General features: G+C 48.4%; 4 protein-coding genes across 5 annotated transcripts; 2 read left to right on the forward strand and 2 right to left on the reverse strand.

Moving 5' to 3' along the window:
• The first annotated feature begins 196 nt into the window (after nucleotides 1–196).
• On the forward strand, nucleotides 197–4,693 carry LOC100124272 (exocyst complex component 4). Its single transcript, XM_001608145.6, has 13 exons — nucleotides 197–726; nucleotides 801–962; nucleotides 1,045–1,214; nucleotides 1,294–1,656; nucleotides 1,731–1,875; nucleotides 1,937–2,254; nucleotides 2,337–2,564; nucleotides 2,639–2,766; nucleotides 2,843–3,023; nucleotides 3,119–3,339; nucleotides 3,424–3,850; nucleotides 3,928–4,101; nucleotides 4,180–4,693. Exons 1-13 carry the CDS (start codon nucleotides 652–654, stop codon nucleotides 4,546–4,548), a joined length of 2,961 nt encoding a protein of 986 aa, XP_001608195.1. The 5' UTR covers nucleotides 197–651; the 3' UTR covers nucleotides 4,549–4,693.
• Nucleotides 4,694–4,758: 65 nt separating this feature from the next.
• ACP (AKH/corazonin-related peptide) lies at nucleotides 4,759–5,378 on the reverse strand. Its single transcript, NM_001167727.2, has 3 exons — nucleotides 5,229–5,378; nucleotides 5,028–5,135; nucleotides 4,759–4,938 (listed from the first exon to the last, which is right to left on the reverse strand). Exons 1-3 carry the CDS (start codon nucleotides 5,304–5,306, stop codon nucleotides 4,864–4,866), a joined length of 261 nt encoding a protein of 86 aa, NP_001161199.1. The 5' UTR covers nucleotides 5,307–5,378; the 3' UTR covers nucleotides 4,759–4,863.
• A 247-nt stretch (nucleotides 5,379–5,625) lies between these two features.
• On the forward strand, nucleotides 5,626–20,027 carry LOC100124273 (homeobox protein Nkx-6.1-like). Of its 2 annotated transcripts, XM_016982244.3 has the most exons (5): nucleotides 5,626–9,685; nucleotides 9,773–10,364; nucleotides 10,470–10,580; nucleotides 16,462–16,706; nucleotides 18,721–20,027. In XM_016982244.3, the coding sequence occupies exons 1-5, from the start codon at nucleotides 9,464–9,466 to the stop codon at nucleotides 18,967–18,969; spliced, it is 1,419 nt and encodes a 472-aa protein (XP_016837733.1). In that variant the 5' UTR covers nucleotides 5,626–9,463; the 3' UTR covers nucleotides 18,970–20,027. The 2 variants fall into 2 exon arrangements, with proteins under 2 accessions (XP_016837733.1, XP_031788402.1); XM_031932542.2 differs by having other exon boundaries at nucleotides 5,626–10,364.
• A 2,224-nt stretch (nucleotides 20,028–22,251) lies between these two features.
• Nucleotides 22,252–23,100, reverse strand: Ndufa12 (NADH dehydrogenase (ubiquinone) 1 alpha subcomplex, 12). The gene is made up of 3 exons (NM_001172329.1): nucleotides 22,988–23,100; nucleotides 22,687–22,769; nucleotides 22,252–22,613 (listed from the first exon to the last, which is right to left on the reverse strand). The coding sequence occupies exons 1-3, from the start codon at nucleotides 23,080–23,082 to the stop codon at nucleotides 22,372–22,374; spliced, it is 420 nt and encodes a 139-aa protein (NP_001165800.1). The 5' UTR covers nucleotides 23,083–23,100; the 3' UTR covers nucleotides 22,252–22,371.
• Nucleotides 23,101–26,139: the final 3,039 nt, after the last annotated feature.

Raw genomic sequence — 26,139 nt, forward strand, 5'->3', positions numbered from 1 at the left:
TTTATATATAGGTATCATGTATACTGTCGTACTGATCCGGCGAATTTCGGGTCAGCATAATATGTTATATTATAATAGCTAAAAACGTCGAGTGACAATGCTATAAGGATACAACTCAGTACAAGTAAGCATGTTATAGGTACAGTTTATGTATATTCTACATATCGTCAACTCAGCAGATACTGCGTATCATATACATTATACATACCTATCAGTCTGGTGCACGGTGATCCGGGTGTCAAGTGCGTCGCGCAGTTAGGTTAGGCATCAACATTCTAATTCCCGTTTTTCAGACCGCTACATACCGTCGTATCTGTATAGGTGTATATAGCTATACTATGCACGTATAAGTATATATTTGTCTGTTTAGTGTCATCGCTCCATCGGTTAACGTGATGTGTGCCGAACGCAAGTAAGAACAGTGCTAAAAACAGATGATTCGAACTTTGGAAAGCAATACACAGTGCAGCAGGCAATTTCGCAATAAGATGCGTGTAAACGTCAAATATTTTCTTATTTATATCTAGTAGTTCTGATACAAGAGAAGGAATAACGTCACGTTGTAATGGGCAAAAGCGAAAGAGATTCAATTTACGATTGAATTGATGAATTCTAATTGCATATTTATATTTGACCGAACAATTTGAACTCATGTCTGATACCATGGGAGATGCTATTGCACCTCCTATTAAACCTCCTCGGGGTATCAAACCCTCTAAAGAAACAGTAAGGACAATTTTTAGGTTTTATTCTGTATTATTGTTTGTTTTATTAACGTTATTTCCAATTGTGTATTTCAGAGTGGCTTGTTAATAACTGTGATTCGTGCCCTATCTGCCAGTGAAACAAATGAACAGCGTGAGGTTGAAAAAGCAAAGCTTGAAAAAGACTTTAAAAAATGCGATCAAAGACTAGACGAGCTTGTTTCAGCTCATGAAGGAGATCTCACAGAGGTTATGAGAGTACGTTCAACCGATTTTTTTTTCATATACTGTGCATTATCTCCTGTACGGCATGTCTACATTTACTCTTATTTGTCTCTAGATATTTGGTGAACTATCTGAACGAGTGACAGCAGCGCGTGAAAAAATACATTCTGTTAAAGAAAATTTGAATGCTTGTAAACAGTTGTTAAATTGCAGACGTGAGGAACTGATGGCACTGTGGTTAGAAGGTGTTGAACACAAACATGTTCTGCAGCTTTTAAATGATGTGTAAGTTATTTTTATTCCAAGATAATTTTATAATTTTATGTTATGCACTTTTATTAATATTTGATTATTTGTTATAAAGCGATCAATTAAAAGAGATGCCTATTAAGCTGAGCAACTATTTAGAAAAAAAGCATTATTTACATGCAACACAACTACTTGTCTCTGCTCTCTCAATGGGTGATGGAGTATTGGAGGGTGTAGAGGCCCTTCGAGAAGTGAGAACAGAATTAGAAACAAAGAAGCAGAAACTTATTACTAAACTACTAGAAGAATTGAACAAACATTTGTACAAAGAGCAGCCAAAAGAATCAGGGTTACGAAGACAGGGTTCATACCGGGATTTCCAACGTGGAAATGAGACGAGAAATTCCAAGGGTAATAAAGTAAAAAGAAATCTACTTGATGTTACTGTACCAGGGTATCTATCTGGACAAGTGTCTAGGTAAAAGGCGTGAAATAAATTAATAAAATGAGATATGATTTCAATGATAACTAACATGTTTTTTTATCATGCAGAAAAACAAGCAGTGTAGGCCTAGAAGATTTGAATAACCTTGTGGAGGATGAAAATAACTTGAATCCAGAGGAAAATTCCCAACACTTTTTGGCTATCATTATAGAATGTTTAGCTTTACTAAATCAAATCCCAGAAGCTATAGAGGTAGGTTTTCTCTGTCTATCATTGGACATAAAACTCAATATTTATTTACTTTTTTCGTCAGGTTATAAAAGCACAAATGCAAAATGAATTGCTTAAGATTATTGAAAACGCTTCAAAAACTGTTAAAGAATCGTCATTGGATAAGTTAACAAGCGGACTTGCAAACATAAACGTTCAAGACGTTTCTACATACAGTAAAACGGAATCGTCAAGTCAATCGCCTCTTTTGCAGCTTTTAAACGTAGTCTTCGAGCGATTTCAGCAGGTCATTGCTTCTCATTCTCTAGCTCTATGTGGCTTTGCACATGTAATAAAAAAACACAATCTAGAAGTGCCTCTTTACGGTATGACTGATGTTTGGAGTGGTATTCAAGCAGTGGTAAGATGATAAAATTTAGCATTTTAGAAAACCGTTATTCATCATCTCGATTCTTGAATCTTATTTTTTTTTATCCTTACAGTTGCAAATAGTATTGACTGAATATCTAGATGTACAGAATTTAGTTGATGGACCTTTTCAAACGTCAGTCTCATTGAACGAACAAACCAGTGATATAAACGCCTATTTCGCTAAAAAGAGACCTCAGCGTCAAAAGAACGGTTTACTCTTTAAGTTTGATTCATCGTCTCATACCATGTCTTTAAATAATTATCTCAAGGATCACAGATATAGCAGTCTTAGTTTATCCGTGAGTTACTCCTACTTTTTATTGATTTATTAAAAAAAAGGACATATTTGCAATGATTGGAATGTTGTTTATAGGATAGTAAACAAGGAAAAGCGAGCAAGATATTAGTGTGCAAACCGGATCCAAAAAATATCACTCTTATATTCAAACCAATAATGCAGTTTATCGACGATGTCGAGCAAGCCTTAGGAATTGTTTCGGGGTAAGTAACGTTGATTTCTTGCGGACTGATGAATTTTCAAAAGACTATTATTTTAAGGAGTAAACTATATTTCTAGAAGTTCACCGTGCTCGTTGAATAACTTTTTGGCAGACTACGTGAAAGAAGTATATCTGGGAAGGCACCACGTGCTGGTTGCGACGACGATAGATGCAGCGACAAAAAGCCCGGATGCATGGCGCGCGACAACTTCTCCAGAAAGCATGAGAGATCTTGGACTGAGCAGGCCGTTACTACAGGTATAAAGGGGGTCGCGGTCACATTCGGGCGAAAGCGCCAAGTTGTATATATTAAAAAAAATTAAATTAAATGGCGATGGTTTGCTTGTTCTTAGAGCACGGTTAAAGTTCAGCAGTGCGTGGCCGAACTACGATTGCTGATGATCGCCTTGCCATTGCAAGGAGAGCACTTTTGTACATTGGCTTTGAACGTTTTGCACAATTATCGGGAGACTTGTCTGAACGCATACCGAGGGATCGTTCAGCCGGACAGACACGACCGTTTAATCTGCTCAGCTGCTTGGCTCAAAGACGACGACATAAGCAGATTCATCAAGTGAGTACTGCATACTGTATAATTTCCCAATGGCTGCAGTTGACGAGCGCGGCCAAGATTCGCTGATTGAAAACGCCTGCGCAGATCGCTTCCGAATTGGGAAAGCATGAAGAGCGAAGTCGAGCAGTACAGGAGAGGGCCGACCGGGCGCAGAATGCCACCACGCAGGCAGGAGACTCAGGATGAGGAGAGCCCCGAAGACGTGCGTCAACGAAATCTCAGAGAAGCCGAAATTCTGGCGAGCAATTTGGGGGAAGGCGGCATCGCCCCTAATGAAATTCTCTCGGATGTCGAACAGTTGCGGAGCTTAGCCCTGCTGCAGGAGAGCATCGAGTGGTTCTCCCTGTCGATTCGATCGCTGATTAAGGAATTGCGTCAGTCCAATCACGAGAGGAACGTGGATGCGAACGCTCTGCCGGCCATGCCCGATCCCCTCGTGCAGTGCTTGGAACAGGTGGCCGAGGAGTACGACGATCTCGCTAATACGTGCATATTGGTTTTGCATTTGGAGGTAAGCGTAACGTGGATTAAGGGGGAAAGGAAGAGTGGCTTTCGGACATTGATCCAGTCCTATTTTCGTGAGAGTAGGTGAGGGTGCAGTGCTTTTTCTACCTGCATCCGCGATCGGAGAGCAGCCTGCTGACCGGGATCGGAGGAGTCAAAGACCCGGAAGAAGCGGACCCCCGCGTCGAGGAGCTCAGCAGGGTTCTGCAGCACATCGACGAGGCCTTGCAGTCGACGCTTCACCCGAAAAAGACCAAGGTACGTTCGGTGTCTAAATCGCACGCTCGATTATGATATACGATGAGAACAGGTGAGAGAACTCGACGGTCGTTTCAGTACATCTTCGAGGGTCTCGGGCACCTGATAGCGAAGATCCTGATAACGTGCGCCCAGTACATCGAGCGCATAGACGAGAGCGGAATACAGAGGATGTGCAGGAACGTGTTCACTCTGCAGCAGACCCTGACGAACATCACGCTGACGCGGGAGCTGGCTCTCGACTACGCGCGGCAATATTTCGAGCTGTTCTACGAGACACCCGAAGAGATATTAAACAGCGTGCTGGAGCACGGGCCGCGCTTCTCCGAGCTCGAGTACATCAACGCTTTCCAGCTGATAGCCAGGAGCCGGCAGGAGTACGCCTCGGTGAACAAGCACCTCGAGAAGCTGTCCGAGATTCTGGGGGACGTCGGCGTTACCGTCTGACCTGGGAGAGAGCCACGTTGATTATCTGCATTACTGTCATTATTGTCACTACTACTCATGAGAACTCGAGAGGGAGACGATGTTAACGATTTACGATGGACGAGGAAAATATGCAATAAAGCACAAGATTTTATCGTTAAAAAAATCGTGTTGTCGAAATCAGTTGAAAGAGGCCAATAATTTTCAATTCACTACTTGGTTTATTGATGGTTTTGACAGTGGACTACAGTAGCACGACTGCGCGTGAATAATTCAGTGGGTGTGCGCGAGCAGGTATATTTCTTTTTCGGGGACGGGCTGAGGGGCGGACTGCCGCTACTGTCGCTCGACGCTCTGCAGGTAGTTGACGGTGGCTTGATGATCGCAGGCCATTAGATGCTTCACTTCCGCCTGCGCAAACAGAGAAACGAGACGGGGGTGAGTCGGGGGATGATTAGCTATGGGAAATCTTATATGCTACGTATACGGTATATGCATACCAGGAGGGTGTGAAAGAGCAGAGCCAGGGACTTGTAGTTGACTCTGCTGCAGTCCGTCTCGTAGAGGGCCGAGCGCTTTCCCGGGCCCCAGCCCTTGGAGAAGGTGACCTTCGAGGAGCGAGTTGTATCGAGTTGTATCGAGCGTTAAATATCGGTATAGCATAGATAATAGCGTATAAAGGTCAGGCACGTGGCACATACCTGAGCCAGGGCGAAGTGCAGCATGCAGCTGAATAGGATAGCGGCGGCGGCGAGTCCGATGCTCAGTCTTCGGCCCATGATGAAGATCGCTGTCTCGAGGGGGATGAAGTGTAGCCGCTATCGACTGCTGGACTCGCGTCTGACGTCTGGGCTCTATTCGGGCTTGTCGGGGCTCTTTTATAGCGGCCGCAAAATGCAACCGGGCGAGAGTGAGCTGCTCTATAGCAATCTACTCCTACGTGCGCGCGCGCTGGCCGTCTGTACTTTTCGCGAGCGTGCATATCAATATTATGCGAAGTGAGAGAGGAAAGATGAAATGCGCGGAGGGAAGATCAAAGCTCGGCCGGCAAATATTGAACATATCTAGCGTGAATTCGGGTAATTGCTGGCCTCCTCTCTCTCTCTCTCTCTCTCTCTCTCTCTCTCCCCCTCGATTCCGCGGTTTTTCATTTGAGAAATAATCCGCCGGAGCGTGCGTGCGTAGGAACGCGCGCGGCTTATTATTATAGCCCGGTATACCGAACTTGCTGTACGTGTATAGACATAAGGCCGCGGCGGCCGCTGCAGCAGGCGTATATATACATATGGTTTAGCGTGATGTGTGTAACTCGCACATCGATGTTTACCGCGCGCGCAATAAAAGCGAGTATATATCCTCTCTCTCTCTCGCTCGTATTACACGGAGCAAAGGTATATATAGAGAGCAAGCGCGGAGTAGGTAGTATAGGCGCGACAGATGGTGGCGCGATATCGGCCCCAATATTACGACTCAATCAGTCCCCATCGATCAGAGAGCGCGAGCGCTAGCATTCGGCCGTACATGTGTATGTATTGTGTATACGTGAGTGTGTACAGGGAGATAGAGCGAGCAAATATTAAAGTATAACGCGTTGGAGTTTTTAATAAAAATCCGTCTATCCGGAGGCGGCCCTAATGAGCGCAAGTAGCAGCTATTTTTCACGCGCGAGAGTCGTATTTTTATTAGCCGGAGCTGCGCTCGCGCTCAAGAGAGAGAGAGAAGGACTATATCCAGAGAGCTGTCAGCCGAATATTAATCATCTCCGGATTTCTTGGCTCCCGCGCTCGCTGCTTTTATGAATATCGTTCTTTAATGCCAGACAGAGCTCGGCTCTTTCGTTTTTTCCTCTCTCTCTCTCTCTCTCGACTATACACGCAGCAGCGGCAGAGCGCAAGAATCATAATGCAGCCGGGCGGTAGACTTTATGGGCTGCAGTATCGCGCCGCGGTGCAGCGCGCACACACACATAGAGCTGCGCGCAATTGAATAGCCTGAAATGGAATGGCCGAGAGCTGGCGGATCCCTTTCGCTCTTTCGGAGTAACGAGCAATTAGATAACGCAAAACGTCAAACCGCGCGCTCGCAGTTAAAGCTTTGATGGACTCGCGCGCGCTCCTGAATTTTCTTACGTGCGCGCGCGCGCGCGTAACAATACAACTGTGCGCGTATACGACGTACAGCGGCGAGTTTGCGTATGGTATCATAGGCGGGGAGATGGAAAAATGAAAAAGACGCGCTGATATCTGCAGGCAGAGAGGCCGAGGGGTGTAGAGGTAGAGAGAGAGAGAGAGAGAGAGAGAGAGAGAGAGAGAGAGAGCTCTGCGCTGGCGGGCAATATTTTACGCGCGCTCCGCAGCCGCCGCCGCCGCCGCATCGACGTTTGATATTTGCTGGCGCCGAGAGAGGAGCCCAAACTCGAGATTTACGAGGCAGATATGTGATCACAAAATGGCCGACACTAAATCAAATACGCTGCATCGGAAAACATCCGACATTATTATTGGGACTTTTATTGGGCTCGCGCTCGCGGATATCGCCCCCGCTCTCTGCCGCCGCCTACGGCAATAAACTAAAACGAGCGCCGCTCGCTCGGCTGCTATAATTTCCGCGACTGCATGTATATACGTATACTCTCTCTCTCTCTCTCTCGATATTTATTCAAACCGAAAACTAAACTCCCTCTCTTCTCGGGAAGAAAAGGACTAATGGAGTTGAATCTCGGCGGCGCTGCGGGGACTACTCGTATAATATAACGTACAAAGTAATTAAGGACATCGGGCGACGGAGAGAGAGAGAGAGAGAGAGAGAGAGAGAGAGAGAGAGAGAGAAGGCAGGGGGCTTTCGGGGAATGCGACATTTACATAGTAATTAAATCGCGCGCGCCGGCAAGTGCGCGCCGTATACCCTTGCAGGAAGCAGTCCGGGAGGAGGAGGAAGCTTGGGGGAGATACGAGAGACAGAGCGAGAGAGAGAGAGAGAGAGAGAGAGAGAGAGAGAAGAGAGAGAACCATTACGGACGCATTAGATTGCGGTAAGCACTTGTTTATGGCAGCTGACGGCTGACGACTCGAGCTTCCTCCCCTTCCCCCCGCATTACACCTACTTGTGTGCTGCGCAGCATCAATCGAGCTGACGAATCCTTTTTACGCAGCGACGATGCTTAGCTTGACCGCCCGCGGCGGCTCTCTCTCTCTCTCTCTCTCTCTCTCGTCATTGGCTTTTAATGCGCCGCGGATTTTTATGATAAATAGTCGATGATGCTGCGCATCAACAAGTTGCCGAGCGAGCGCATCAGCGGCTCACAATGCATCGTGCGTAGGGCATTAGAGAGAGAGAGAGAGAGAGAGAGAGAGCAGCATCAGCTCGCACGTATATAATGCGACAATGCCGGCGCAGGTATAGAGTCGAAAAGTCGCACCGGAAGCTACTCTCCGCAGCAGGGCCATTGTCCGCGGGCGTTCGGTCTTATAATGGAGCATCAGCTATAGGGCAGAGGGGCGAGAAAAAGTGAGCCGCGCGCTGCAGCAGCCCGCGTTATTCTCTCTATTTGTATAGCCGTCAGAAAAAGTCACGAATTTCCGAGGGGGTGCTGCAGCTAATTTGACGCTTAGAGCCGCTATTATGTCCTCTAACGCTCTCTCTCTCTCTCTCTCTCTTGGACGGATTCTCCCATGTACGTGTGTGTGCGCGCTTGTGTGTATATAAGCTGCTCGGCGCGTTCAAAAGCCGACTCCGACGTCCCCCCTCCGCAAATGCATCCCTTTATTCGCGGCTAATCGTTTCTCGCTCTCTTTCTCCGGCGATGCGCACTCTCTGCTACATTATTACACGGCTGTATGGCTGCGACGCTATACACACCTATAGGTGCGTATAATAGAGGTGAGCTGATGGGGGAGCGGCTCTCGCTCTGAAAAATAGAGAACCGACAAATTCCTCTCGTCTCTCTCTCTCTCTCAGTCCATATGTGCAAGTGTGCCGCGGCCGAGTCGTTCCGAGGGAAAATTAGCGCTTCAGAATCGATGCATCACTGTCTGGCCCTGCGACGATGCGCATACACCACCTGATGATCGAGCCGCAATCTTCCGCCGCGGTCTCGCCGGCTAACCAGACGCGTGATGGATCGCCGATTAGTTTACATATTAATAAAAAGCGATTGCTTCGTTATATTGTCGCTGTATTGCGCGCGCTTGGCGAGAGAGAGAGAAATGCGAACAGCTGCACCAGCCCCTACTCAGCAGCAGCTCCCGCGACAAAGGTCTCTCTCTTTCTCGGCTGTTTGGACAGCATTAGCCGGCCATTTATTCGACGTTTTAATAGCCGCCGGGGCAGCTCACCGGGAAAATTGAGGAAATCGAGGTTGAGAGAGAGAGAGAGAGAGAAGAGCCGCGGCGGGGGCGAGAGAAAATCAGAGCGCAAGTTTCAGCGACGGCGGCGGCGGCGGCGGCGGAGGGCCAAGCGCGAGTACAAGTGTGTAGGTAAGAGCGAGGAGCTCTTGTTTTATTCAGTCGGCATCATAAATAACGAGTTTAAACACACAATGAAAGACGCTTAACAAGAAGCTAACGCGAGATTGAGAGGCTCCGCCCAGCGCGGCTCGGCCGGGGCCGAATCGCAGCGACCTATGAGTGCCTCCGACTCGGGAATCCCGCCCCGACCAATCGCCGCGACCCGCCGAGCGGCCTCGCCCACTTTCGCGCCGGCAGCTTCCCTCGCGGTTCTCCGCCGCGCGCAGAGACCTCGTCGCTGCCTCGTCGAGAGAAGATCGGCTCCGTTTCTCTCTCTCTCTCTCTCTCTCTCTCTCTCTCTCTACGTTATAGTGTAGCGGACAAGCTGCTGACGAGTCGGATATATAGCTAAAGAACGGACGGACGGCGCAGGCGAGAGTAGCGAGCAGCAGTGAGTGTGCTAGCACGGGACAAAGTATGCCGCTTGCGCGATGGTGTGCACGCTGAGCAAGGAGCCGAGTAGCCTCGGGCTCGAGCAGTTCGCCGCCCTGGACATGTCCTCGGCCACTCCCCCGGCGGCCCAGCACCAGCAGCAGCAGCAGCCAGCCCAGCACCAGCACCGGCACCAGCACCGGCACCAGCAGGCCCAGCCGCACCACCAGCTCCAGCTCCACCAGCACCAGCTCCACCCGCACGGCCAGCTCATGCATCCGGTGAGTGCAGATCCCGTCTCGTTTATCTCCGCGAATCGACGACTGGCCTCTGACGCCGCTGACGATCGACCTGACCCGCAACCGCAGGGGATCGAGCAGGACGAGCGCAGCTCCTCGGCCGGCTCGTCGATGGGCTCGTGCTCGCCGCCGCCGCCCGGAGGCCCGCAGCCCCAGCAGCAGTCCCACTCGCCCCAGCAGCAGCAGCAGCACCAGCAGCAGCACCAGCAGCACCAGCAGCTCCAGCCGAGGCCGCCCTGGCTCCACGACTTTGCCTCGCCCCACGTCCTCCAGTTCCTCAACCTGAACGCCGCCGCCGCGGCGGCCGCCGGCTCCATGCTCGCCGCCTCCCAGCCCCTCGCCGCCCTCCACTCCATGGCCGAGCGCAGCCAGCTCCAGCAGCAGCAGCAGCAGGTTCCTGTCTCCAACGCCTCGGCCCAGCAGCAGCAGCAGCAGCAGCAGCAGGGCCAGAGCTCGCCGACGGGCAGCGGCAAGCACAGCCCGGCCACCTCGATCACCTCCGTCGGCAGCAACCCCCACGGCATCGACACCATCCTCTCGAGGCCCGCGCCCACGCAGCCCGCCCAGCAGCAGCAGCAGCCCAGCCCGCAGCAGCAGCAGCAGTCGGCGCCGCCCGCGCCCAGATACGCCATGCACGCGGGATTCGCCGCCGCGTCCACTGGTATATTATATAGCGCTCGAGCAAGCATTGTTACAGCTATCAATGTGACAGACCGTCTCGCTTTACGCGCACCTCTTCCTCTGTTCCATATCGGCATCGCATCAGGAATCGGGCAGTTCCAGCAGCGGAGCGAGCCCCGGCACCCGGCGGTCTACTGGCCCGGACTCCAGGGCCTCGTCAGCGACCCGCTCGCCTGGAGAGCGCGGCTCCATTCCCGTAAGTCCTAATTTATCATACCGGCCTATGCAAACAACCTTTTTTCTCTCTCTCTCTCTCTCTCGTCATCGCGCGAGCGACATCAAGATGGCTTATTATCATAGCTCGACGCGGCGGAGTCACACCAACTGTTTATTTTCTTAGGATCTTTCTGCCTGTCAACCGCGCGCCGATGTCGATCTTGTGTAAACTGCATAAAAAGGAATATATATATATAACGTCGCGCGTATATAGGGACGGAAGTCGAGCGCCGGATATACGTGTGTGCCTTGGCTGGAATAACACTTTTCTCTCATTTACTGTGCGAGTATTTGTTTATGCTGCGGTGTGTGTGTGTGTGTGTGTGTGTGTGTTGCGGCATTAATGAGTGGGAATTTGTCGAGGTTTTTCGAGAAACTGAAACTCTTATAGCTATCATCCATTATATCGGTTCTGCGCAAATATAAACGACGGATTTCCTACTCATCAATTACGATCGCTCCATTATCAGGACGATAATCTTTTCACGTCGATACGATCACGCGTGTTATACGTGTGCACGCAGCGGCGATAAAGCAAATTTGAGATAACACTAGCTGCACTACCAGCAGCCCAGTACACGAGTACCCTCGACACGTCAGCCGCAAATATATACTTAGCGATGCGGCCACACAGTAGCAACCCATACATACATAAAACTCTTCCAGTCATCGACTCTAAGCGTCGCGTTATTGCTCGCGTCACGCAGCGCGCATTATCGCGAGAAATCCGAGTAGGTATCCCGCTGTATCCGTATGTCAATCTCATCCAACAAGGAGAGAACGAGCGAGAGAACGAGCGAGAGAGAGAGAGAGAGAGAGAAAGAGTATCTCATCAGCGAGGGTCATCAATTCCGAAGGGGGGTGTCGTTTTGTACGACTGCGCGCCGATGTGAAGACACGAGTGACTAAAGATATAACTGATGCGATCGGAGGATAACAAGCGACTTTGATACTCCTGCACCTGACGTTCGAAACTCCTTGTTGCGGCTTCCATATACTTATACGTGCGGATAATGATATACCCGACGATAGTTATCGGGCAGGTATCGAGGAAGCGTCGTTCGTTTTCGTCTTTGTAGGGATGGATTGGGCGGTGCGTCGTTTTGACTGTAAGATATATGGCCTTTTGATATAGGATTATATGCGGCGGAGATGAGAATTTTAAAAGAAGATCATTTGTTCCCTCGGTAAACGTCGTTGTTTACCTATCGGAGCTATTACAGTTTTCGACGAAACTCATCATTGACATTAATCGTTGGTAACGTCAACCGAAGAGTTAATATTTCGCGATTTCGAAATTGTGATGCCCGCAACATTCGGAACGCTGTGGATAACGTGACTTTTAAGTCCGAATAATATCGCGCACCGCCGTAATCTCGCGAAAATTTTATAATTTTTGAAAAATTCTATTATAAATTAGAGAATAAAACTACACTAACCGATCGCGAGTCGCACATTATGACGATATAATGTAAGCGTTCTTGCGGCTTCTACCATCAAACAGCGCAAGTTTATCCAGTGGATTTGACTTCTGATATCCTTCTTCGCACCCGATATTTCGAATTTATCGTGTACAGCTATAAAGTTATATCGGCGAACAATAAGTAATTTACCAAAAGCTACATCACGCGCGCGCCACCAACAATCGCACATTTATGAAATTTTTGTTTCGATTGAATCCATTAACAGTAACGACTGTTCTTTTCAAGTAATACTTAATATCGCGCAAACTCAAATAACAGCACATAGATATTTCGCAGCATTGCATTCCGGTACTACGACAAACAATTTAGCAAACTTGAAAGTTATTATTACCCTTTCAATACAACGGCGTCATTGCCATGTCCGCGTGAAATCGTGCGTGAATTCTCATCGGATTCAGGGATCCCCCCAACATATTATTATCTACATATGAGAAAGCTTTTTGCTATATACTCGACTTCTTATAGAAATACTCTGTGTATAAGCACTATTCTTTCATTTCCTCTATACGCGCGTGAGTCATTTTCGCGCTCTTATATACTTATATACACAGTATACACTCTTATACAATCTTGGGACAATCGTATAATTTGGAACTGATGTCCTGAATTCTCCTCGGAGTTCATTCTCTGCCAAAAATCTTTTTCGATACTTTCTCATTCACTTTGTTTTTTTAGACCGCACACGTTTCGCACACGTGCATTTATCAAAGCTAATATTTGCATCACGTGATATGAAACGCTGGCATGAGTTTTTTTTTTTTTTAATGCCTTATAGAGAACATGCGTTACCCGCCAGTAGTTTGGTTTTTATTTTCAATATATAATTTACGAATGAATTACACCTGTAAAGTTGTGGATGCGTTCCTGGATAACAGTGACGAATAGTGCGCGACTTTACTAATAATATAAACATATGCGACTCGAGGTATATTATAATATCAAAAGTAAAATAACGAGAATCGCGCTTCATTGACTTTTCATGTATGAACCTCAACTGAATTCAGACAGGATGCTTAAAATTGATGTATTAATAATACGGATCTTAATTCATTTAATGTATTTTTGAAGTGTAGCATTTATCAAATATTCGAGTTTCTACATTGTTGCCAGCCAAATAATAAAAATACGATTTCTTCCCGGTGATAACTTTCACTAAGAAATATGAGTGTACACTGCATTATAGTTATGCTCTAAACTTCTTGAATTCGCGGTAACTATCGTTGATACCATCAATTTTTTATTATAACTAGGAAATTTAAGTGCGCTTCGCGCACTCCTTATCATGGCATATTTAACATTTAAATTTTGCTGCCTGCTTAGCGCCAACAGTTTGAAGCGTCTGTAGGTTATGCAATAAAATCTGTATTTCTGATTCGCGTTCCTTAATTCTTGTACCAGGCGACCGATTCTCAATTAAATGCTTCACAACAAAGCCCATCACTTTTTTAAGAGAGGAGGATTTGCATAATATATAGTATTAATACTCTAGAAATTCTCGTAATTGAATAAATCGCTGTTTGATATCACTGCATTGTAAATTGATTAAACACAAATATACTCTAAAAGTTTTATTATTGTAATGAACACGTTAAAAAAAAAACTCATGGCGTTCATGGAATTTTAGTATTATAGCCGCAAACAACTCAGTATGACAAACATCAATTTTTCACATATACCTTTACAGTATGGATGCATGAGCGACCCAAGTTTATAGCAGGCCAAACGAAGCAGTTTTAGCATTGGTTGGCAAAGCGCTATAAGTATTTGAAAAATGAAAAAGTGCCTATGCGCCACCTACATTCGCCTGCCGGAGACACGGGAGGTTTATACGATTATGGTGGTCATATTATTTGATACATCACTCTCTTCTCAAATTTCCCCTTTTGTATTTATTCTGGCAAATGTATATAGTTATTGTACTGGGCAGCATTGAAATATCGACTTGCATAAAAGCTAGCTGATCTTATATTAATACATCCAAATTTTATGAATTGGAGCTTGTAGGTAAAAAATTACTTCTCAAACATCGCATTGGACATTGGGAAATTTCTTCCTTCTATACGAAAAGTATCAAAAGTTTAGATCGAATATAATCTCTTGAAATTGAAAAATCGGAGTTGAGACTCCTTTCCCCTCAGTTTGTTTACCCCTGCTATGTACTCGGCAAAAAAATACTTATATTCGAAAAGGTGCTCAAACGCTTTATCAAGATGAAAGTTTACATCGACAGCTATAACTAAATTGAAAACCGCTCGAGTTTTCCGATTCCCCACTTGGAACAACAAAACACAACCCTATACGATTGATCCCTCCGTATAGAATTCAGCGCACAAGCGACGATTATATCCACACACCGCACATAGAAACAGGCGGTAGAAAAAACGATCATCTCCCGCTACAACAACCATCACGCGCATCGTACAAATCCTCGCGCACGCAGAATAATTTCCAGATCCGCAAACCATGCGCATGCACAGAGGCCTATTTTTTGCGGTTACCGCGTAGAATCTCCGAAAAAGCCAACGATGATCCGCAACGCTTATACACGCTCCTCTATATATATTGATTCGCCGTTTCATACGCGCGATATCTGCCCCCTTCTCTCTCTCTCTCCCCCCCGATTACCGAGAAAACTATATGAAAATCCCTGCCTACACAGCGTGCGGGATTTCATTGATACATACAATAGATAAGCCCATGCAGTAGCGCATATACAACAGCCGCCGAGATAAAAATTCAAGTATATACGAGAGACATCGTGCGCATCTGTGCTTGCATGAATTCTCGAAATTCGCTCTCCCTTACACTCAGCTCCGAAAGCGGCTGCAGATCGATGGCTCGACTCGTCGCGATTACACATTCGAATACATTAACGAGTGGGCGTGTGTGCGACGTATAGCATTAGAACGATGCACGCGCGCGCTTTATAGGTATACGCATTCGCAGAAGAAGAAAAAAAAAAAAAAGAGTTGCGGTACATCCAGCACGCGGCCGAGCGGTTAGCCGTCGCGTATAACGGTTATCGCGCAATAAATCACGCTAGCTCGTCGTGCGTGTGTGTGTAGCCGCGCGTTAGGTATATGGAGTGATGTGCGTAGACATAAGAATGAGTGCGCGGTATCTCGGCGTGTGATGTGTGCGGCGCGCGCGCGCGTAATCTAGCGGGATTCCGGGGGCCAGCTATAATAACGCTCGCATGAAAAAGCCATTATTCTTGAGGCGCGCGCCCGCGCACACGCGTTTGCCCGCCTCTCGCTGCTGCTGGGGGGGCGTGTGTTGCTCTGCTACTGCTGCTGCTGTAGAGAGAGAGATGTGTTACGATACTAGCTCTTTCTCCGGCGGCCGATTAAGGAAGCCCGTGAAACCGCGTGAAATCTGCGGACACGTGACTATAGTACTTTCTTGCCTTTTCCTCCGGACTGGCTGCACGTGTGTGTGTGTGTGTGTGTGTGTACTCGGCGGGGTTTCATTATTGGCTCCTCGGAGAGAGAACAGAGAGAGAGCAGGTGTCAGCAGGTTTTCTCAATAAGCGACAATCTCGTGGAGAAAAGAGTCGGTGCAGCAGCAGCAGCAGCAGCAGCAGCTCCTATCCCTTCTATATATGTACAATATGATGCACGGCCAATCGGCCGGGCTCGTCGTAAAATCAGAATGCAAAGCTCATGAGCGCGTACGGACGTATCGTGTATGTATATATAGGTAGGCGCAGGCATATAACCGGACGATTGGTATTATGGAATATATACAGCAGCGGAGCGATGAGTCGAGAGAGTCCCAGCGGCGTAATTTCTTGACTCTCCGGAGATGCTTTATGCGCCGATCGGGGCTCGTATAAGCCCTAGCGCTATGTTTATTCAATAAGCCATCGGGCCATCCTTCACGAGCCGTACAGCGCCCCGAGAAAACGAGAGAGAGAGAGATATTATATGTTTTCACAAGCTCGACAAAAAATACGAGAGAGAGAAGCGACGCCTGCTGGAAAAACAGCGGTACGAGCTCAACACATACGGCTCTCTCGCTTTTTCCGCGCGCGCGAGTCAAGTTGAATACGTGCAGCGCGTGTAATGGTATTAGTAGTAGTGCTAGCGGTAGTATAGGACTCTCTCCCTCGGACTATTTACTACATGGTCACAGCGGCAGCGCCGGGAGCAGGAGCCAGCGAGAGAGTGTAGGATGTGCGGTAAGCAGCTCGTTAGGACCCTCCCCGCCCGACGGGATAACGGCCATTATTGCCTCGTTTCGTATTCCGTTACAAATTGCTTTATTAAATTAAGCCTCTCCGCCATCCTGCTTCTGCACTGCATAAGCTTTCTCTCTCTCTCTCTCTGCTCGGAGTGTCGCGGGCCGATTTTTAATGAAAAGCGCCGCCGGTTCCAGTGTCCCAGCAGCTGGGCTGTCAGCAGCAGCAGCAGCAGCAGCAGCAACAGCAGCAGCACCACCACCAAGCGATGAGCGGCGCCGGTTCGGAGCACGAGCCCGGCAAGAAGAAGCACACGAGGCCGACCTTCAGCGGACAGCAGATATTCGCCCTGGAGAAGACGTTCGAGCAGACCAAGTACCTCGCGGGACCCGAGCGCGCCAAGCTCGCCTACGCCCTCGGCATGACCGAGTCCCAAGTCAAGGTTTGTATACACGCACATGCATTGTTTATCCGCAGCGCATATATAGAGCGCCGCTGGGATCGAGACGGCTATTTACATTTTTATTGAAGGCTCAGCGCGCGTAGCCATGTTGCCGGCGGCGCTCGGGGATTTCTCTCGATTCAATTACCCGCGGATTTGCCGCGCTTATTCGTGTATTACATTCCGCGCGCAGCTCGACTTATACACGCACGCGCGCACGCGTCTAATCCGGCCGAGAGCGAGCGATATCAATTAAATTATATATATATATATATATATATATATATATATATATATATACGTATCCCTTAATAGCGCGCGCGAGATATCCATTAGATAGTAATAGCTCGCTGCGCCATCGAGAGTGAGAATAAGAGCTAAAAGAGCGTGACACCCCAAAATCTCGGCGTCAAACGAATTACGTCTCGCTCAACTGACTCGCCGCCGCCGCGCCGCTCTACGCGTGTAATCTAATTATCTCCGCTCTCGCTCTCGCTTTTCAATCTATTATACAGCTAGCGCCCATACGTACGATACGGGCAATTTTTCCTTGAATTATTACGACTCGAGGATGGCCGAGCGAAAGTTGCGTTCTCTATATATATATATATGTGCAGCGCTATCTCTCTCTACATATATATATATCTATCTGCGGGTTAGCTCTTCTCCCCCTCTGCAGCAGTAGGTACAGCGTGCGTCGGCCGCGCTGAGAGAGGGGCGTACTTGTTTACGCTGGGGTAATCGCAGCTCGTCGACGGATACCAATATCGATGACGTCAATTAGTATAGAAGTGCCAGAGCGAGAGAGGGACTCTTTCCCGCGCGACAGCCCGTGCTGTATGGCTTTTACCTTGACGCGTGTAGAGCCGCGCGCGCGCATACTGCCACGACAAGCTATGATAAATCACGCCAGCAGACGGCGTTCTCTGCATAGCTCCCTTCATCAGCGCAGCTGCACAGGCCGCTCTCTCGCTCTCTCTCTCTCTCGCTCTCTCGCTCTGTGTTGCGTGCTGCTATATAGGTATACACACGTATAGGACGACGCGTCGGATTCTTCTTTCTCGAGACGGCCTCGCAAAGTAAAGCGATAATGCGCTCCTCTGTATTCCGCTCTCGTGCCTCCGACTCCCCGTATCGATATATGTGCGCGCGAGCAGAACTTTGCCCATCGGAAATGGCTTCACTCTCTCTCTCTCTCTCACTGCCTGCGTGTCAGAGTCTACTTTTATTCCGGAATCAAATTTCCCGGGCTTTTATGCCTCTCATCGATGTTGAATTGCCCGCTCAAGCGATCCGGAAGACTTTGAAATATGAACGCCAGCGCGCGGCATGGAAATTTATGAACGGAAAAAAAGGAAAAGCAAATCCCGCTAAGCCCCCGTTGAAACCCTCGGCCGCCGCGCGTTATGTATATCCGCAGCGCCGCCCTCTTGATACTCGCGCGACGCATCCATCTCGTATCTACACATGTCGACATAATTGCGCGCGCGTGTCGGGCTTTAAAAAAATGAAAATAAAGCGGCGAGCGATGCGGTTTTCGGCTTAGATAATGCCGATTTAATAAATCTCTAACAGTTGTGCCATCCGCGAGAACTAGACGCTGCAGTCTCGACCCCAATGCGTAGCACCGCGTGCGTGACTAATGCGATAAAAAAATCTATTTTCCCGCCTTCTTCCCCCAATACGACGCTCAACTCGCTCTCTCTCTTTCTCTCTCTCTCTCTCTCTCTCGAGCTAGAGTCACCCCAACGCGCAACATCGCGGTGTAACGCGGAAAAATTAAGAGAAAAGCCCGCTGCGCGCTTGCGAGCGTCCTCGTCCCCGCAACAATGTATTTAATTAAGGTAACGAGCGCCGAGGGAGTTATATACGCCGAGAGTATCGCGCGCGAGCAATAAGGGTGCGCCAAATGAAAAAGAAGCGGGGGAGGGAAGGGTTGTCGTCGTCGTCGTCGTCGTCGTCGTCGTCGTGGCAGCCTCTCATAAAACGGACAACGTCTCGGTGTGCCTTGCAGGTGTGGTTCCAGAACCGGCGGACCAAGTGGCGCAAGAAGCACGCCGCGGAGATGGCGACGGCCAAGCGGCGCCAGGAGGAGGTCGAGGGCGTCGTGGGCGAAGCCGAGGACGGCTGCAGCGACGCCGACGCCGACGGCAGCGAGCCGGACAAGAGCCAGCAGCACCAGCCAAGCTCGACGGGGACGACGCCCGAGACGGCGGCCAAGAGGCTGAGGCGCGAGCTCGAGCATCACCAGTACGCTCCCTGACTCGGCTACTGACTCGAGCCCAGCAGCAGCGGCGGCAGCATCCCATAGGCGTGGCCTAGTCTCCGCTCCGATGCTCGCGCTCTCGCGGGGGGCGGCGAGCTGCCGAGCAACCGCCCTCCTACGCTCTCTCCCTCTATCTCCCTCTATCTCACTCTCTCACTCTCTCACTCTCTCACTCTCTTGCCGCGTCCCTTATATCCCTTATCCTCCCGCCCGGCCGCCGCTACGCTGCTCGCAAAAACCACCGCACCGCAGCCCGCGCTCTCACCCTTCCCCCTGCCCCCCCCCCCGCGCGCGCGCGTATTCCTTTTCATTGTAAATACCTTGTAGATACACACGCATATACTCACTCACGCGGCGGCGGCGGCGGCGCGGCCCTTATTATTCACATTTATTTACACCTGCCACACACCCACACACACATACACCCTCGTTATTCGGGCTATTTATTATTATTGTATACCCTTGCGCGCCCAAGGAAAAAACTAACTTTTGTTGTTGATGATATTATCATGATGATGCAATCTTCGTTGTTTATTTATTATTGCGTTAGTATTATTATTATTACTATATTTATACACTCGTCGACAGAGTTTTATCAGTACATGTGTTATTATCATTTCTGAGCGACTGCGTTTACTATGTGTAGGACGACGTACTACGGCGTAAAACGTATTAAATTATAAATATATAAATATTATACATATAAAACAATAACATAATAACAAAGCTGAATATTGTGAAACTCGCGCGGGAGAGCAATTTTTAATCGCTGTACAGTAACTCGTAATTTATATAAGCGAAATATATATATATATAATATAGACAATTGCGCGCGATATCGGTCGATTGTATATAATAAAGGCGAGGAGAAAAAATAAGTAAGAAGGTATTGTAAAAATTATATATATACGTGTTAAATGCAGCTTGTGTACTATATTATTATATATATATATATATATATATATATATATATATCGTCGAGGAGGAGAAGAAGAAAGGCTCGACGAGGAAGGAAAAAAGTCAGTCGAATAAATGGTCAATACAATTACAATAGACATGTGATGTGCAGTCATTTCGCTTCCGTCCCCCGAATAATCCGCATCCCTGTATAGCACTCGCTCTAATGGTATAATCCATATATCCTCCGCTCTTTGAGCTCGCAGCGGCGTTGATCCGTTCTGCAAAGCAGCGCAGAAGTCGTGTCAGCTGCAGCACAATGACTTTTCCCGCCGACTGCTCGACTCGATCGCCGGGGCTTTTCAAAGCCATAAACGACGATCTCCTCATGCTCGATTGATTTTTCGCAGTCCGCCAGTGTAGTATATCCCGTTGATTAAATCCGGCCGCTCCATATATATATATATATATATATATATTTAGAGCTTGAATGCTTCGGTTCCGATATATATATATATAAAGGCCGCTTTTTCCGAGCACTAATCAGCTGCGCCTTGCGCCAACTGGACTGGCCGATTTTCAAGTCGTGTATAACGTCGTTAATTCAGTAATGCGCCCGTGTGTACACTCTCGACACGGCATCAATTTACCAAACAGTAGATTAATTTAATAAAGGGTCTTTTGTGCCGCTCTGCAAGTGCCACTGCCGCGCGCTCGCTTACACACGGAGAGAGAGAGAGAGAGAGAGAGAGAGAGAGAGAGAGAGATCTGCGAGGGGAGCCCAACGCGCCGGGATGATCGAAGGAAGCGGGGAGAAACAATTTGAGCAATCGCCGGCGAGAAACGGTCATGGCTCTAGCAGCTATACCGACCCCCTGTCTTTATTTGTACGAACGAAGCGCCAGCGGCGGTAGCGGCCTCGGCGGCGGTGGTATACATTTAGCTAACAGGCTGTTATGATTAAGTTTGAGAGAGGGAGGCAAATCCCTACGACTGTCGCGCGCGCATCCATATCGAGATTTGGCCCCTAGCGCCAAGCTGCCGCAGCAGCCTCCGCTCCTTCTCTGTGTAATACCCCCCGCTATGCGCCCCGCGTATCCACTACCTATACCTATACCTATACAGCGCACTCTTGCTCGCGAGCGCACGCGATAATCCCCACTCGCTTTCTTCTTACGCGCGCACGCCCGCCTAGCAATAATATTCTTGCCTTCGCGAGAGAGAGAGAGAGAAAGAGAGCGACCGATAAATCAGAGCAATTTCCCCTGCACTAAAGCCACTAAATCTCTTTGTCGGCCGACTCTCTGCGCTCGCTCGCTCGCTTACTTGCGAGCATAAAAATGTCGCCGCCCGCGCGCCTTACTTACGTGCCACCTTTCGCTTTCGAATACGCCTAATTACTCGCGCGGGCGGCGACTTTGCAGCCAACTTTTTTCATATTCCTCCAATTACGAAATTTTTCACTGATTTACAGTCCCCGCCTAAGCAAGTATTAACGGCTCGAGGCTCGATAAATTTCCTCATCGACTCTCGCCGCGCCGCAACTTTATACGCGCTCTTATACAGAGTGCTATTTACGACTGCACTTTTTTCTCTCTCACTTCGCGCCCCCCCGCAGTTGGCGTACTTACGCCGAGCCGAGCCTAAATCACATTCCAGATACGCATCCGCACAGCGACGCGTGCGGGTTATCTCTCTCTCTCTCTCTCTCTCTCTCGCCGCCGCTTTAGAGTCTAAATAAAAGCGCGTGCAATCGAAGCGCGCGGGCGCGACAATGACGATCATTTTACAAGCGCCCTTTGTACCCCGCGCCCAAAGTACAAGCTCACAACAAGTTAAGTCTGATTTATCGCCCGAACACGCCTCGATCTTGTCATCCCTGTCCCGCCTCCTCTTCGCTCTCTCTCTCTCTCTCTCTCTCTCTCTCACACACACACACACGCGCGCGCGCCGCACTACCCCTCACTCACTGCTACTGCTTATTCACTGACAAACCGACGACAAAACCGACAAAACTTTCGCCTCGCTCGCGCGATTTATGTTCCACTTATCTTCGCCCTCGAGAGAGAGCCACCTACCGCGGCGCTGCACTTTTTCCGCTCGGCTCTCTCTCTCTCCCCCTCGCAACTCTTTTCCCGCTTTTTCATCTTACTTGCGGCGCGCGCGACTTGGCTCACGTCCTCTCTCCAGTTCCGAGCGAGCCGGTGTGTAATGCAATAATCTAATAAGCGGAAATTTACTCCTCTCACACGCGTGCATAATATATCAGTGCGAAAGGGACACGCTCTCGACCGCCGCGTTCGCGCTAAGTAGACCGATAATTTTCCCTTAGCTCTCCATAACGTATGCGTTCAATTAGCCGGACTTGGAAAACAACAGGACTGGCTTGAGAGAATCTTACCTTTATTTCTTTGACTCTTTGAATTTACAGTTTATCGCGACGACAGAGCGCCAATAACTTATATATCATTTAGCGTAATCATTAGCGTATTATACAACAATCTAGTCCTTCGGCTGCCAGGCTTCGATCTTTGGCTTCGTGGTGCTGTAGGGCATGTAAGCCTTATCGGTTCCCGACAGGTTCGGCGTGTGTTCGACCATCCACTTGTATTTTGGTCTGTGCGGGTCTCTGTGGGGCAACAAATCCGTCTTGTAATGCAGCCAGCCGAACCACTCGGCTGGTACTTGCGACGCGTCGTAGTTCAGGTGGACTTTCGGATTGTACACGACCCATCTGTTTCGGCCTGTGGAATTATCAAATCGACTCTCGTTATCGTCTGCTAACAGTACTTAATGCAATGAAAAAGAAACACTCACCGACAAAGTACATGTTGTTCTCGTAGTACTTGTTTCCATACTTGTCCTCGCCGACGCAATCGCCAAACTTCAACTCGTCCATCCTGCAAGAAGGTGAATCGTCAACACGAGGAGCAGCGGTGCAACGAAATCGCGAAAGATCTCTTCTCTGCGAGCTGATGTTTGTTTCATAACATTGTCAGAAAGAGAGAGAGAGAGAGATCTAACCTCTCAATCTTGGACACTACGTCGAGCAGAGGTGCACCCCGAGCGTACGGAGGTCGAAGCAACGCGAATAAAGATACGTGCGAAAAAGACTGACCTGTAGAGCGTACGCAACGAGCCCCAGATGCCTCCATTATGTTTGATAATCTGCAAAAAGTTGTTAACTTTGTCGAGGCCCAACCATTTGGCCATGTTGGATTCTGTTATTGCGTGAACTCGAGCAGCTGAGCGCTGCACTCGGACTTAGCATCGGAGCTGCGCGCTCGGCATTATAGAGAGCGAACCTGCCTACGATCGGCAAGGTAGATCGCTCGCATGACGTTCGTGTACCAAGCGTTCCGAATCGCGACCGGCAGATGGATCGAGCGGCTATATGGATTCCGAAAAATTCCCATTCAATCGCGCTGGCATTATATTTGGCATCATAGAGCTCGCGATATTCACGATAAAGGCGACCAACACTGATTCCCATATGCCGCATTCGATTAAATGGGGATTCAATCATACCGTAGAATACCGGCTGGCAGCAAACTATAGAATCGGTAATATTCGGAAATAGACCGGCACCTTACGTATAACTCGAATCATTCAGCAAATCGTCTCCCTCGTTCTCCTTCTTCGGTCCTCGGCTCTCTCGTCCTCCACTCTAGCGAGTCGAGAATAATAATAAAAAGCGCATAAAAAGAGAGAGAGAGAGAGAGAGGGATGGCGAATTGCACATCGAAACTCGCGCGAGCGACGTGTCGTCGTAAAAAGTAAAAAGAAAGGGGGCGGGCGAGACGAAGACGACTACCACGACGACGTCGCGGCGACAGAGAGCAGAGGCTACCTATACCTACTACCACTGTATAGTGAGCTCCGCGTGAGCGCGCGCGCGCGCGCGAGGGGCTTTAGCTATTCGAAAGAGTATGGGATAGGCGCGCGCGCGCAGCCGGAGCTTTGAGGCATCGAACGCGACTTTGAGATACTTGGAAAAACGCACGGCGCTATTTGCTCGCGTGTCTGAGCCGAGAACTCTAAAATTAAACGCGTTCATATCACGAAGAGAGACAAAAAGCCGAGTTGCTTATTATACACTGCCGATATATAGACGAAAGAGAGAAAGCGAACGAAGAGAATCGTTATGCTTTTTTCCGGGAAATCGTATAATGCTACTATGTTTAGACAGATGCTATATACCGTTGCAAGCTGTATGGAACTTTCGAATTCGAATGGATTTTCACGCTTCAGGTGTACCTACATCAGTCAATGAATTCTTCGAATGCCTGGAAAAGAAGCGCGCCTCCCCGCGCAACGGATGCAGTATAAATGACGTTTGCGGTATAAATGATTCATTTTCATCTGGATTCTCCCGGTTGTCTCGTAAAAACTTCAAAGCTCTGCTATATATAGGTACACACGCACACACTCTTCAAAGTGCGGCGCAGCACACTATAAGCCTGCCGTTATATATAAGTACAAGTACTTACTGATTGACTGGGATATATGCTTACTTTCATTTGCTGGCTCCTCATCGATCAATCCCCAATAAAACATCGCGTGGATGAGTCGTATCTTTCGAGATCGTTCGTACGGCACACTGTATACTTGTGCTTTCTCGTGTCGCGCGACCGCCTATATACTCGATACTCGGAAACGAATAAAGCGTGTGAATCAATTACCGAACTAATAAAGCAATGTATACAGTATATGCGGGGTAAATAATTAAGAGGCGTGACGTAGAAAGGATTTCGAGGAAGTCGAGCCACTTGTTACGATTTTCCGTTTCTTTAACGCTTATTGGGCAACGTTTCCACGACGTTATATACAGCTTTTTGTGCAGCATATGTATTATATATAGGGGCACGTGTGGCGCAGCTGAAACGAAACTGCGTTTCGGCCGACCGAATTGATAAACAGCCTCGATCGATTCTTCATTAGATGAAGGAACTGTCACAATCTCCTTTGGGAATCGGATTAAATAAAAAAGCCTATAATCATTGAGTTATCATTGAGTTATCATTGAGCATCCTTCAAGGAACCTTTTCTCTTTGTCGCGAATTCATAAAAGAACATCAGCGCTTCGACGCGGATGAATTTTTCAAGCGATTCTTTTGGAAAAAAAGCACGTGGCAGATATATTAGCATGATTCGGATTTATCGAGAAAATCAAAAACTTTTTTCGACACAGCTGACAAACCAGTATTCCTCGGTCTCTCCGGACGCTTGGAAGATGAAAAAAATTCAAATTTTTCCGCTTCCCCGCAGCATCCGATCGGCTGAAAGATGCGGCAAATAGAACGCGTAAAATTGTCGATTTTCCAGTTCCAGAATCGCACGTGCAAGCCCTACTCTCGACCCTCACTCGCTTTTTTTCGATAACCGATAACGGCCGCGGTGCAGACGTCTGTAATTTCAAACGGGTTTACGTTTGCGTTACAGGATTAAAAAAAAAAAAAAAAAAAAAAATCATCAGGATCATCGCTCGCGCTCTCGCAGTTCTGCTGACGCGAGCGAGCGCGATTTAAAAAAAGAAAATTAAAGGTACAGCGTCAGATTTCCGCGAAGCTACGTTATCTCGCGAGTACACGCACACGCATACGCATAGGACGACGAGTTAAATAGGTGAGCCTACATGCCTGTAGGATAAAAGCTACTGCAAGCACGGCCGAATCCGGCGATAATGACGAAGAGATATAGTCGGATATAATGGCGCGTGTCGCGCGGCGTATTGGCAGCGGATGACGAAGCCGTTACGAGGTGCGTGATGGATCGGAAACGAGCTGATTTCGAGCTGAGCGTTGTGCGTATATCAAAATTAGATCTGAATGACGCAATAAAATAGCCCGTAATAATGAAAAGCGTGCTGCAGCGCTGATTATTTATTGATTGCGGAGAAGCTATAACAGCCAAGGGACACGAAATCGAGTCCATACCGGTCGGCTGGGTCCCCGCATCGCAGCGCAACTTCGTATACGGCACACTCGTACGCATCAGCGGCGGCTCAATTGCGTTGTATGTGAGAAATCGCGCGCAGAACGATGAAAGTCGTTAGGAGGCCGTGCAAATGAATTGCCGCCTGCGTCGTTGCGGTTGCGGCGGCCGCGTATACGCACTGATGCAAGGGGGTGTAATTGGTCCCTTTCTCAGCTCTCTCTCTCTCTCTCTCTCTCTCTCGGCAATCGAGTCCGATAATCCGTATTAATTTGAGGCGGCAATTGTGGACACACTACTGTGACGAGCTCTCCTGCGGCGCAGATAAGGTGTACG

This window comes from Nasonia vitripennis, chromosome 5, assembly GCF_009193385.2.
Source record: "Nasonia vitripennis strain AsymCx chromosome 5, Nvit_psr_1.1, whole genome shotgun sequence".
Lineage (NCBI taxonomy): Eukaryota > Metazoa > Arthropoda > Insecta > Hymenoptera > Pteromalidae > Nasonia > Nasonia vitripennis.

Excerpts from the sequence above, each read along its gene's own strand:
- Ndufa12 (NM_001172329.1), bottom strand. The coding sequence starts at position 23,082 with ATGGCCAAATGGTTGGGCCTCGACAAAGTTAACAACTTTTTGCAGATT. Across the intron at positions 22,770-22,987 it reads TCGTTGCGTACGCTCTACAG|GATGGACGAGTTGAAGTTTG; the intron begins GTCAGTCTTTTT and ends ACCTTCTTGCAG. Across the intron at positions 22,614-22,686 it reads GAACAACATGTACTTTGTCG|GCCGAAACAGATGGGTCGTG; the intron begins GTGAGTGTTTCT and ends ATAATTCCACAG.
- ACP (NM_001167727.2), bottom strand. The coding sequence starts at position 5,306 with ATGGGCCGAAGACTGAGCATCGGACTCGCCGCCGCCGCTATCCTATTC. Across the intron at positions 5,136-5,228 it reads TGCACTTCGCCCTGGCTCAG|GTCACCTTCTCCAAGGGCTG; the intron begins GTATGTGCCACG and ends CGCTCCTCGAAG. Across the intron at positions 4,939-5,027 it reads TGCTCTTTCACACCCTCCTG|GCGGAAGTGAAGCATCTAAT; the intron begins GTATGCATATAC and ends CTGTTTGCGCAG.
- LOC100124273 (XM_031932542.2), top strand. The coding sequence starts at position 9,464 with ATGGTGTGCACGCTGAGCAAGGAGCCGAGTAGCCTCGGGCTCGAGCAG. Across the intron at positions 10,365-10,469 it reads ATTCGCCGCCGCGTCCACTG|GAATCGGGCAGTTCCAGCAG; the intron begins GTATATTATATA and ends GCATCGCATCAG. Across the intron at positions 10,581-16,461 it reads GAGAGCGCGGCTCCATTCCC|TGTCCCAGCAGCTGGGCTGT; the intron begins GTAAGTCCTAAT and ends CGCCGGTTCCAG.
- LOC100124272 (XM_001608145.6), top strand. The coding sequence starts at position 652 with ATGTCTGATACCATGGGAGATGCTATTGCACCTCCTATTAAACCTCCT. Across the intron at positions 963-1,044 it reads ATCTCACAGAGGTTATGAGA|ATATTTGGTGAACTATCTGA; the intron begins GTACGTTCAACC and ends ATTTGTCTCTAG. Across the intron at positions 3,340-3,423 it reads GACATAAGCAGATTCATCAA|ATCGCTTCCGAATTGGGAAA; the intron begins GTGAGTACTGCA and ends ACGCCTGCGCAG.